Source organism: Podarcis liolepis (genome assembly GCF_965112155.1).
Source record: "Podarcis liolepis genome assembly, chromosome: 7".
Taxonomy (NCBI): Eukaryota; Metazoa; Chordata; class Lepidosauria; order Squamata; family Lacertidae; genus Podarcis; species Podarcis liolepis.
In genome coordinates, this window is record NC_139561.1 from 63436875 (window position 1) to 63450305 (window position 13431).

The 13431-nt window shown below is 40.3% G+C and overlaps 1 protein-coding gene across 1 annotated transcript in view; it reads left to right on the forward strand.

The window, feature by feature from the left end:
* The window catches only part of ZMYM4 (zinc finger MYM-type containing 4), a 48239-nt gene that overhangs the window by 12634 nt on the left and 22174 nt on the right, over nucleotides 1–13431 (forward strand). Inside the window, 6 exon segments of the mRNA XM_083511555.1 lie at nucleotides 7981–8026; nucleotides 9302–9823; nucleotides 10485–10552; nucleotides 10924–11094; nucleotides 11859–11937; nucleotides 12716–12968. Of these exon segments, the coding sequence (XP_083367681.1) occupies nucleotides 7981–8026; nucleotides 9302–9823; nucleotides 10485–10552; nucleotides 10924–11094; nucleotides 11859–11937; nucleotides 12716–12968 (1139 nt within the window).

Genomic DNA, 13431 nt, shown 5'->3' on the forward strand with positions numbered 1-13431 from the left:
TAGTAGTAGTAGTAGTAGTAGTAGTGGTAGTAGTAGTAGTAAATCAGATGCCATGGGGTTACCGGTTTAAAATAAGCATTATTTTTAAGATCTTCTGGACCAAACTTTCTGCACACGCCTTATGTAGCACTGTGAATTGCATTTCATTCTGCCACATGCAACCTTTGTAGTGAAGTATAGAGTTTATATTGTGAATGAAAGTACACATATTGCTAAGAACTACCCATTATATTCAAAAATTAATAATTCTAAAACAAAATACTTTGTTTAATTTTCCTTCATTTGCACATTCTAAATATCTTAATGTATATTAAATTAATAGTTTCAAGAAGCAAATGTTGCTGGAACCATTTTATTTGCATCCCATTATTCATTCATTCATTTTATTTGTATGCTGCTTTTCCACACACAAAATCATGCTCAAAGCAGCTTACAACAGAGAAAACAGGAATTCACTTCAAGCAAACACTACAAAAACAATTTTATAATAGCATAGCAAAGCAATGACATAGTAACAATTTCATATAACATAGCACAACAGTAGCAAATATAATAACATACAAAAAGCCACATTTCAAGATTACTTAAACATACAGCATCCAACAGCAAAAGTAACAACTATGTCATATTGAGTTCATGTACATACTGGTGTTGGGAATATTGGTCCTCTGTTCTTAATTTACTTCGTGTTACAACATTGTTAAAAATTAAGGTGCAAACTCGGATTCTATGAATCTCGGAGGAAGGATGTTGGGACCTGTCAGTCAGTAGTGATAATTTGTATCATTTTTCACAGTAATTGTTTACCCTTCAAGTGTAAAAAAATCACTGTTAGTGTTGGGGGATAATTTTGTATATCATAAAACTACATTGTTACCCTTGGCAGCCAAGCCAGGAGCCAGATTACCCTTGGTAGAGAAGTCAACTCTCCCCTTTGCCATTGATGCCTACTTAGTATGAAACTCACACATTCATGGGCTTATTTTAGGTGAGATATAGGCTGGATGAGTTTGAAATGCTTAGTGTTGAAGCAAACTGCTTTGTGTCTTATTCTGCTCTGATGTTCTTTTGTTTTTTAGCAGCTTCTTGAGTTTATTGTTACTTTTTTGACTCAAATGTACTGTGGTGTATCACAAGGATGATAATAAGGCCCAACCATAATTCAGAATATACTGCAACTGTTTTAGAGATATGCTAAATATGACTAAGTGTGCTGCCTCAGTAGAATCAACACTAAATATTTTTAACCAGACTTGAATATTATTCTTTTAGCATCTGGAGTAAAATACAAAGAAGAAAAATGCCATCGGAGCAACAAAGAAAGCGACAGAAGAGACATAGATACTATCACCTCAAAAAGCTAAAAGGGGTGAGGAGAAATATTGCAGGGACCATACATTAAATCAGAGATACATCAGATAATAAACATAAGAAATATAGCCAAAATTTAAAAATTAGGCTAACGTTGCTAAAAGAAATAGGACAAAATGTGTCCTGAGGGGAAATAAGGTGTGGTCTAAAAAGCATCTATGATCAAAAGACAAAAAAGGGACAAGGGAGGGGGAGCAGGGAGATAGATTTTAAAGCTTGTCTTTTCTTTAAAAATGCCCTATACAGTGGTACCTCGGGTTAAGTACTTAATTTGTTCCGGAGGTCCGTTCTTAACCTGAAACTGTTCTTAACCTGAAGCACCACTTTAGCTAATGGGGTCTCCTGCTGCTGCTGTACCGCCGGAGCATGATTTCTGTTCTCATTCTGAAGCAAAGTTCTTAACCCGAGGTATTATTTCTGGGTTAGCGCTGTCTGTAACCTGAAATGTATGTAACCTGAAGTGTATGTAACCCGAGGTACCACTGTACTTTGTGCCCCTTACTACAGTATAGCTAATGTTATGAGGAATTCTTTTGGATCTCTAAAATCAGTCATAACAAAATTTCAAATAAGGTTATATCTAAAACAATTTGTTACTCATACAGACAACTTAGCAGTGCAGATTAGACAAGAGCCGGATAAATTTTAGGTAGGCATTCTGAAAGACTAAAACAACTGTAAACTGTAAAGAGTATTTATATACTGCCCACTCACATAAAATATCACAGTAATATATGCATATAATGCCATAAAACCATACAAAAGAATTACAAGAATGTTTCATCTTAAAGAAGAAATTAAACAATTGAATAGTCCTTTATAGTGATTACTGTCATCACTGTAAATTATTTTTATGAATCATGTTCTCAGTAACAAAAACAGAAGTAGCTTTACTAGAAAACTGAATACAGATGAGCTCATGTATTACCAATCAGAATACAGAAAATGATTTGTGTACAGAAATATAGTTTGTACTTTATTGTGCAAAAGGCCGCAAAACTCCATGATGATTCTGAGCTGGCTCGCACATAATGCTAAGCAAGACTGTGTTTAGCATGAATGCATGTGCATGCAGACTCCCGGAGAGGAGATAGTGAGCACTTTGCTCCTCTGGTCCTGCTGCTGCTCTGCTGTGAAGTAAGCTATGGTTTGGCTTAGCAGGTCCAAACTTGGGCTCCTGGTTTGCCTCATTCTAGACAGATTGTGAGCTGTAAGCAAAGTTCTTAGTTTTACAGCTTTCGGGAGAAGAAAAACTATGAGCCTAAGTTTAGACAACATGCTATAAGACAAACTCTGGCAGTGCAGCAGCAAGAGGACTAGGCAGGGATCATGAATGTGATCTCTCAGTCACACTTAGACATGTGCACTGAGACATAGTCTGGCTTAGCATTACATCTGAGCCATCTTAGGAGATTTGGTTAAATATTGTTGATGAAAAATAAATAAAATGCTTGGTTCTGTTCATGATGGTAGAACTGAAAAATTAAAAAAGAGCACTCGAGTCAGTGCTATCACAGAGTTCAGTATAATGATCATTCTTTGAGTTTAAGGATGTTCAGTATACACTATTTACATTAGCTAGAAGATCAGTAATTAGTACAGGAAAGAGAGATAAAATTAAGGACTTCATTACATATGAGCTGAGCCCGAAGATAAACCTAAGCTCATATTCTCAGTCATAGAAGCTGGTGAGAAATGCAAAGCTCTGTTGAGTTTAGTGCTCCATCCTGTAGTATTGCTCACATGTCAAGTCTTATGTGGGAATTAGTGTTCACAAAATATTGGATCTAATCAAGTTAAGGTAAAGGGACCCCTGACCGTTAGTTCCAGTCGTGGACGACTCTGGGGGTTGTGTGCTCATCTCGCTTTACTGGCCGAAGGAGCCGACGTTTGTCTGCAGACAGCTTCTGAGTCATGTGGCCAGCATGACTCAGCCGCTTCTGGTGAACCAGAGCAATGCATGGAAACGCCGTTTACCTTCCCGCCAGAGCAGTACCTATTTATCTACTTGCACTTTGACATGCTTTCGAACTGCTAGGTTGGCAGGAGCAGGGACCGAGCAATGGGAGCCCACCCTGTTACAAGACTATAATTCAAGCAAATTTGGAAAGTATAATGCTCACAATGTGTTGTACAAAATGTGTTGTACCAGAGACAGAAGTGAACTGTAGAGCAGGGGTCAGCAACCTAAGGCCCATGGGCCACCCCCGCTGCCCGCTCGGTCGGCTCCTGTGCGCCATACTAAACCGGCACGGAGCAGAGTGGGGAACCGCCTTCTGCAATGCTGGCCGACTTCCCATTGGCTGCAGGAAGCTCCTTCAGCCAATGGGAAGCTGCGCATGCCTCCTCCACGCTGGAAATAGCGTTTGCGCATGTGTGCACGCACACGCACTCTGGCCCACCGCGGCGTCTGTAGGACCGTGAACCGGCCCAAGCCACAAAAACTTTGCTGACCCCTGATGTAAAGCAAGGGGATGGAGCAACTCTGCTATGAAGATGGGTTTCATTAGTAGCTTTTTAACTAAAGAAAATAGGTGAGGGTGGGGACACAATTGAGTTGTATGAGAACATGCATGGATAGTGGATAGGGAAATGTTTTTCTCCTCATAATGCCAGAACCTACTTCATCTAGTGAAGCTGAATATCGGAAGATTCCAGTTAGACAAAAGCAGACTTGTTAACACATTGCATAAACTCCTGATTTCGTTTTCACATAAGGTAGTGACAGTCCCCAACTTGGGTTGCATTAAAAGAGAATTAGACAAATTCACAGAGGAGAATGCGATGAGTGGCTACTAACCACAATGGCTATGTCCTACTTCCACTGTTGGAGGCAGTACATCTCTGAATTCCTGTTAAGGATGTCATAAGTGAGGAGAGCACTGTTGCATCCCTGTCCTGCCTATGGCCTTCCCGTAGGCATCTGGTTGGCTAATGTGAAAACAATTTGGTCCAGATGGGCCTTTGGCCTGATCCAGCAAGGCTCTTCTTATACTCAGTGCAGCATTGGTAGTGTGATTATCCCATAAACTGTTTTATGCTCCCAGTGGAGCACATGGATAAAGTATTGAAAGTTAGGTCTTGACACTGCTGCCTTTCTACAGAGCCTCATTAAGCCTTTACTACTTTTAATCATAGATGAAATTAGCATTGTGTCTAATATGTTTGCTTTTATTCATCTACAATTACAAGAAATTGGCCTGGTTCCCCTGAATTTCTGATATTTCATCTGAATGCACCTGGTCTTTCTGAAAGATTTTTGACAGGTGAAAGTCTGACAAACCTCAAGGTATCACAAACATTTAATCTCCTTATTACTGGCGGCTGTACTGCTTAGAAGTTGCTCAAAACTGGAAAGCCCCAGATGGGCCCTCCAAAGAGAGATGGTGGTCAAGAATATGGGATATTGCTCTTTCAGAGCACTCATGTTATCATCATGCATTAAGGGTTTGGCAAAACATGATAACTTTGTCATCTGGTTTCTGTTTATAAGCTTTATTAATAAATATAATGCTGGCTATTGGTACCCAGTGACTCATGGTTTATGTTGAAATGGATATTTTATGTTCATCTCGTTTTGATAGATGTCTCACAGTGTTACGTTTCAATACATCACACCCTTGTTGTAATTGTAAATCTGGCTGCTAAACCTTTGTTACCTGTTATACTGTTTACATTATAACCAATAAAACTAAATACAAATACAAAAAAAGAATGTCCATATATGGCCTGCAGTTTTATCATGGTTTGTTTTCTGGCAACGAACCAGCATGAGAAACCATGGCTTGTTTAAACTATGGTTTAATGCTCTGTCTGAATCAACTGGTCTTGTTTAACTGTTGTTTGTTAGAACACCCCACCCCATATGCTTGCTAAGCTACAGACACATCAGCAGCTGGAAAACAAAGCAAGCTCTGGGGAAACAAGCCATAAATTGTTTACTTATCTGTGAGACATATTTGCTGAAGAAACCATGATTGGTTTCCCTAGCTATGGCTTTGCCTTGAATGTGAGCTTAGCCATTTTAATGATGACCAATAATGTTTTATTGGATAGTATCATTTTTGGAAACATGCTGCAAAAGAGCAATCCTTTCTTTTGAACATTAACAAGTGGAGCCATAACACAAGTGACTTCAGTATCTGATGTTTCTTCATCTGTGATTGAAGAATTAACAAAGTCTGTCAGACAGAGTGAAGATGAATGAGTATGTTTGGTTGTTGGATAGGTACATGAGGGTAGGTAAATTTACTTTGGAATACAAAGCAGAATCGGACCAGAGATTATAACTTTGAAAAAAATGAATCAGAAATTAATGTTAATTGGAAGATGATGTTCCTAGAACTATAGATTTAGAGACTACAGTGGTGCCCCGCAAGACGAATGCCTCGCAAGACGGAAAACCCACTAGACGAAAGGGTTTTCCATTTTTGAGCTGCTTCGCAAGACGATTTTCCCTATCGGCTTGCTATGCAAGACGAAAACGTCTTGCAAGTGTTCCAATTTTTTTCCCGCTCCCCCCCCCCTTTTCTAAGCCGCTAATAGCCTTTTAGCTGCTAATCCACTAAGCCTTTAATAGCCGCTAAACCACTAATAGCGCTAATCCGCTAAACCGCTAATAGGCTTGCTTCGCAAGACGAAAAAACCGCTAGACGAAGAGACTCAAGGAACGGATTAATTTTGTCTTGCGAGGCACCACTGTATTTTCAAAGTGTGCATAAATACCTATGTTATGTTCAGGAGAAATTGACACACTGGTAGAAGATAAGTTAACAGTGCTATGGGGGACACTGCAGGCTTGAAATATAAAAGCCAAAACATGAGTGTATATTCGCTGGCCAGTATGACAGAGTATTTCCTGACTAATGGCATCTGTTAAAAGCAGACAGAGCAGAGAACAGTCAAATTTTAAAATACCAGAACACAAAATTATATGCAGGACTTAAGTTTTCATTAATGAGAGAAACACATGTTATGAGGAAACAGTTTCCTCTCACAATGTCATATTTTGATCATGTTGTGTACCAATTAATTTCCCTAGGCTCTAAAGCTTTTTTCGCTGTTCCACTGCTGTGCCTTGTGAAAATCTGATCTTACCCACTGAATTGAAGCTCGGTTAAGCAGAATCTCTTCAAATCTGATCAGATCCGATTCAGCGGGTAAGATTAATACAATCAAAATACGGGCCAAGTGAAAGTGTGGTTAAACTTATTCTGTTATAATATTTTCTACTTTGCTTGTACAGATAGCTGGTTGTATTCATCACTTGTACATTTTACAGTGTGTTCTAGTTTGCTAACACTTGTATTGCTAACACTTATACTGCTGGTCTAACTTGATATTATCTATGAGACCCTGTGAGTGCCTTTTAGAGGGGGAAAAGCACTGGTCTACAAATCCACTGAAATGTGAATAAGTAGGCCGCTACATTCCTCACCTGTCAGTGTACCTCTTTGGGTAGATTATTTTCAAAAAATGCTTTGACATTTTTAATTACCAGAAACCATTGTTATGGCACTAGGAAGCACAGCTACAAGTACCGCACCATGTTAGTAACAGTACCATTCTCAACCCTACTATGTTAGAGGCAGCAGTGCAGGCAGGGTGGTATTGCGTGCCTGGCTTCCCAATTCTGAGTCTCACTTCCGCTTACTGGGAGGATGAGGTGTGCATAGCTTGGTGTAGGTGCAACAACAGGAACAGCAGATTGGCTCCTTACTGAGCTCTCCTTGCCTTGACCCTCTCCCTCTTGGTAAACAGCAGTAGTGCTCAGCATTGGAATGCCAGGTTTGTAACACTACTTTGCCTGCACCATACCATCAAACACAGCTGATCAGAGGAAAAGCATCTCTCACTGTTTAACTGCTGTTAAACAGAGAAACCACCTCTCCTGCCAGCTATTGAAACAAGAAACTGGCATTTGTCAACTCCTAGGATTCCTCTAGTAATACACTAAGGTTCAGAAACTTCATTTGGAATCACAGGACCAGGTCAATGTGGGTATTCTCTCTGGTTCCATTCTCCCCATTTGGATATGGACCTGAAAAACCATAGGAAAATGTGGGTGCATAGAGAATTGTAAGCAAACAAAATTTGCGACAGTCCTGCATTGTTACTAATCACAGGGCATGGGGTGGGCCATCTGCAAACTTCCAATTTCTGAACTTTGTTGAGGGTGCACCATCATGAAATAACATTATCTTTTAAACCACCAGGTTTTTTTAAAAAAATCATTGGATTTTCAACAGTTGCTAAATCTTTTCATGTTGTGAATGAATCTATTTTTGGTTAATCCTTAATGGTCATTTTATGCCTTTCTGTATAAAATAAGACAGTCTTGGTAGGAATAGATACTCTGTTTCTTTCATTTGTGTAGAAGGCTGAATTGTAAGATAGCTGCATTATAAAGTTGTGAGTTTTTGCACTGGGAATTTGGTAACTGGAAGAGGAAAATACTTTTCTCCTATCATGTATTTTTGTGTTTCATATTGTAAACCGCCCTGTGATTCTTGAATGAAGGAGCGGCATAGAAATTTAATATATAGATAAATAAATGAAAAATTATGTGAATAAACCAGAATAATTATATATTTCCTTTTCTCTTTGCAGTATGAAGACAAAGCTGATGCAGTTTTTGGGAGTATAGCAGAAAAACGTAAGTGCTTCTTTTATTTGTTTATTTACAAAAGATTCCTTCCTCCTCAGAAACTCCTCCTCAGAAACTCTTTATGAGCTAAAAGTTTCTGTCCCTTTCTTAAAAGATGCCAGAATCCCAGTTCCAGATGGCTTAAGTCCAGTCATTAAGTGGTGGGCTTGTAAGTAACAAAAAATATTCCAGATCATTAACTAATAACCCAGTTTGGTAGCTACTACATGTATTTCAAAACTCTGATACTGACACTTTGCAAAACTGTTGGGGGGGATGCATTCTCCACCCATCTGCAGTAATTGTGGCAATTCCTGATAACCCCACAGAGAACTCTAAAACTGCGGAACGTTGCAAATTAAGAGTAGTAAGAACTAGGATGTCTGGTGCGTCAGTAAGTAGCTGTATATTGGAGGACACAAACACACACTGACCACATGTAGGCTAATAGTGTTTAAACTGGCTGTATAGACCAAAGAAAGCTATCTTAAGGTCTTGGCACAAAGCTTTCTAAAATTGTCAAATAGTGTGCAGCCTTAAAGGTGAAATGAGTGCCCCATTTTGGTTGTTATACTAGTTCATGATCAAGTCTTAAGGGTGCAGCATAAATCATGGTTTGACCCTGGCTTGTTACAATGAACTCTAGTTTATGTTAACTACAGTCTGTACTTTTTGGACATAACAGCAAATTGTTGGGGCAAGGGTGAGGAGGAAGACTGGAACCAGGAATTTTTGAGAATGGTAAGAACATTGTTAATTGTTTCTTCTCAGCATACTGGAACTTTGAGTCCTCCAAAGAAGTTGATCAGCAGTATGTTCATGACAGATTTAGGACATTATTCCATCCCCTAAAGCAGGCATGTCCAAAGTCTATTTTGGGGGCCTAATCTGGCCCGCCGGTTGGTTTAATCCAGCCCCTGTGGCAGTTCATTTCCTGGGGTAAAATCCTAAAAAAAGGTCGGCAACTTTGGTTGGCCCTTTAGTCAGCCTCCACAGCCCTTCACTTCATCAAATCTGGCCCTCTTTGAAAAAAGTTTGGACACCACTACCCTAAAGTGTAATAAATACATTGGGGCACACATACTTTTTTTTTTATTAAGTCTCCTTCCCTCTTTCACATCCGGTCACAAGGTTGCAAAAAGCAACTTTTGAAATACAAAACATCAAAATTACAAGCTGTAATATCCAGCTGAAAGCCCAAAACAATATCCTCATCCTTATATTTGCTTCCATATTGTAAATATGTTGGTTTTGGAAAGCATCTTATTCTTTTTCCTTTTCCAGGTGGTGAGCTTGTACCTACAGAAATGTCTGAGAAAACTGTTCACAACCTAACCCCTGCCTTCGACAGCATACCATACAGAATGCAGAATCGAACAGGATCTACAAACTCCTTGCTGGTTGACAGTGATTACTTCTTGAACTCTGGGGATCTTACAGGGATTCCTATTGTTGGGAGTGACAATGAGGATGAGCAAACTTTTCCGGCAAAGGATAGCCTCCCTTCGCGCCCTGAAGATAGTCGGGGAGATATGAGGAGGGTTCGGGATCATGCAGTGGACAATGAGAAAGACACACAGATGCAAAATGTGATTCAGAAAGACCTCTCTTCCCCTTTTGACAAAGGGCCCTCTGTATTTAAGTCTGTTCGGAAAGATTTTAGCATAGGCAGAGATGATGCTAAAGATATTTTTTTGACAAAGGAGAAAGCCAGAGAAGGACCTTTTCAGGAGCATGACAAACGATTGGAAAAAATGCCGAAGGAAATGGATTCCAGATTGAAAAGCAGTTTCCTCGATAAATCAGGTAACACTTTGTTTGCTAAGGTTAAGCAGAGAGCAAACCTTAGGGTTTAGATTAAACTTAATGAGTTTCTGCTTATTTCAGTGAAACATCTTCAAATAAATTCCCAGTGGATTACACACCATGGGACAGATTTGTCTGCCACGCTTAATGGCACTCACTTTGCCTCATGGATGGCTGCATCTGGTTGACATACTCAGTTCCATCCACTTTTGAAAAAACTGATGAACAAAATAGTACATCAGTGATGGGGACTTCTGGACTGGAGACTTAATTAGACCTGGCAAGGGTTCTAATTTGGCCCCTGAGTCCATTTCCCCCAAACCATGCTGACCAGTCTTACACCTGATGACGTAATATGGGGCAGCTAAGTATTTTGCTGCAAAGGAATATTTTTTTAAAAATTTAACATGTGCTCCCAATTGTTCCTTGATAAGTGGGGTTCACTGACAGTGCTGTTCAACTGATTGGTGCTGACAGTGAGTGAAGTTGTTGCATGATGTTGGTTGATTGCCCACCTGTGGTTGGAGTGGGTGGAGAAATCAGAAGATCAGGATCAGGCCTGCCAGCCGAATGCAGTTCCCCACCCCTGCATTGCTGCAGTAGTCCACAGGTTGCAGTGAATTGCTTTCCAAAGGGATGCTAATTGAATGTTTTTCCCTAGTTACTAATCAAGTGGATGAAACATTACGGACACAGTTGGCACCACAAACACCAGAAACTAACTTCAGGGTAAGTCGTGGGCCTTTATTTGATTGGCATATCAAAGTGCATTTTTTTGGAATAGAAATATTGTAGAGATTTTGTTGTGCTGCTGCTGAATCCTCTGCTAATAGTTGGCTAAGTTGCCATAATGTCACAGAACGGTGGAGCTAGTTGAAGGGTCCTGGACTGTCATTCGCTGAGCTGCTCTGATAGGGGCAAAGTAGAAGATGTTTCCTGACCTAGAAACTCAGGGTAACAAGGACAAGAGGAGAGGTCATGGGGAAAGCTGCCAGAAAAGAGAAAAACTGGGAAAGTGGACTGTAGCTAAATTCAAAGGTAACTGGGGAAATTGTCTCCCAAATGTGTATGCTGCTGAAGTTACTGTTCTTGTGTGCTAGGAGTCTAGCTACCTGTTTGCTAATAAGGAATCCGTTGGTCAAGAGCTGGGGAATTCCTATGCACCAAATATTAGAATTAAGGAAGAGCCTTTGGACAATGACTACGATAAAGCTATTGCACCTCAGCAGGGGCTGCTGAACAAAATTAAGGATGAACCAGATAATACTGAGGTAAGATGGGACATAAACTGCCTAGCCTTGACCTGTCTCTGTGTTATAAGTGCAGCATTGGCAGCTGGGTTAAAGCTGTATGGTGAAGATATTGAGTGGTAGTAGGGGTGGGGTTGCATCTCTGTTCTTAGCTCATTGGATGCTTTTATAGTTGCCTTTAGAATAACTCTTTTTATGGAAAAGTGCAGTATCTTGGATGCATGTATAAGTGGTGCAGGGGCATGGAGGAGAGTAAAAGTAGGGATGGAGTTTGGTGAGCCATTACCATCAAACGTGGTTGACATCAGCATACTGCATAGGGAAAGTGATCTGTCATGGCATCCAACCCAATGGAGCATTATTTTATTATACATCACCTTGAGATGTTTATTTATTTTTATTCATTTTAATTTCTATATTGCTTTACATTTTTAATAAAAATCTCTGTAAACCACTGTAAAGTGGTTTACAGCATATTAAATCAATAAAACAATAGCTGGACGATGTTCCTCCGGCCTCACGAGGAGCCTCTTTCTAGGGCTGGTGAGTTTGCAGGGAGCGACCTACACACTCACAGCCAGGCAATGTTCCTCCGGCCTCATGAGGAGCCTCTTCAGTAGGGCTGGTGAGTCTGGGCCTTGCAGAAGGTGATTAGTAAATGAATTGTTAATTATTGTACTGGAGTTTGAGCACAATTATTTCAAATGTGGCCCAGGATTTACACAATAGATTGAGTACTGGTGATCACAGTGGCTGGAATTTTACCTGTAGCTGTTTTGTTTCAGGAATATGGCCAGCAGCCAAAAACTCAGGAAGGGGAACTGAAGATCAGTGCTGTGTTTTCAGTCAGTGGCAGCCCGCTTGGTAAGGAAAAGGCTTGCGCTTGCCCCTCCTGTTCTTCAGATGGCTATGCCATCCTTCAGCAATGCTTCCAGGGAAATTTACAAAAGCAAGATAAATAACAGAAATCAAAAGAGAACTTTTAAATAAATTATAGCATTAAAAGCCTAGGGACATTTTAAAAAGGCTTTGCCAAAAGAAATTGTTTCATAATTTGTTAACAGCTGCCAGATTAGTGATAGCACAGACATGAAAATCTATTGAATCCTCTGCAGAAGAGGATTGGGTGCAGACAGTTTGGGATTTATTAATTATGGATAAGTCGCTCAGCGCAGAAAATCAGGACTCAGAAAGGGAGACAGAAAACTGATAATTTAATGGGGCATTGGTGGCCAGTAATTTGACTTCTTCCTGTTCATAAGTCCGGTTTCCAAAGTAGTACATAACTATATACTAATTGCCTTGGAAGAAATGGCTTTCTGTATTTTGTTTGAGCAAATGAGCAGAAGGGTAATAGTAGTGATTTGTTTATTTTATATAGGGAGGGAGGCAGAGTTCTTTTTTATGTTTTATGTATTATCTGTTATTAAAAGTCAGTAATACATTACAAAAAAAAAATAGCAGCATTGGCCCCAGGCAAACTTCTCTGGGGAGGGACTTCTAAAAATGAGGTGCAACAACCAAGAAGCTCCTCCCCACCTCTGGTCGCCACCTGCTTCTGAGGTGGAGGTGGAATACCCAGAGGAGAGCCTCTGAAGATATCCTCAATAGCAGCATATCTCTTTCCTCTCTTCTTGGTAAGCTCCACAGCTGACTTCCAATTTCCCACCTAACACACCATCCTCTGGCATGAACAAACTGCTTCCTTCAGTCCCGAGTACGGCTGTTCGGGTTTCCTGTTCAGGCTGTAAGAAGATCCTACAGAAGGGGCAAACAGCCTATCAGAGGAAAGGCTCCACTCAGCTCTTCTGCTCCACACTGTGCCTCACGGGATATACTGTACCAGCCACAAGACCACCAGCTTCTTCCAAGAAAACCTGTTCCAGCTGCTCAAAGTAAGGGCTCTGAGGCTTTGAAATGTGCTACAAATCATTCTGAATCGTTTGTGGGGAGTTTAGAAGGCATTGTGTCAAGTACATGTTATCTCACACTTCCCTTTGCTGCAGAAAGTCCACTTTGGGTGGGTGGGGTTTGGGGGGGAGAGGTTTGTTACATAAGAGCATCAACTCAGTTTTGTAACTTGGATTTGCTGGTATGTGATTGAATTCCACCCCAAATGTTGTGACAGTCTGGAAGCACCCATGTACTCAAGTCAATAAAAATAAAATGCTTGCAAAGCAGACTTTTGACACTGACGATCAGCAGAAGGAATGGGAAAAATCTTAGCATTTTTTGCTTTTTATTCTTTTTTGTGAAAGGGGAAAGAAACATAGCACTAATATTATTATTTTGTAAACAGCCCTGGGAATGTAATTTGAATGGATGCGGGTGGCGTTGTGGTCTAAACCACTGAGCCTC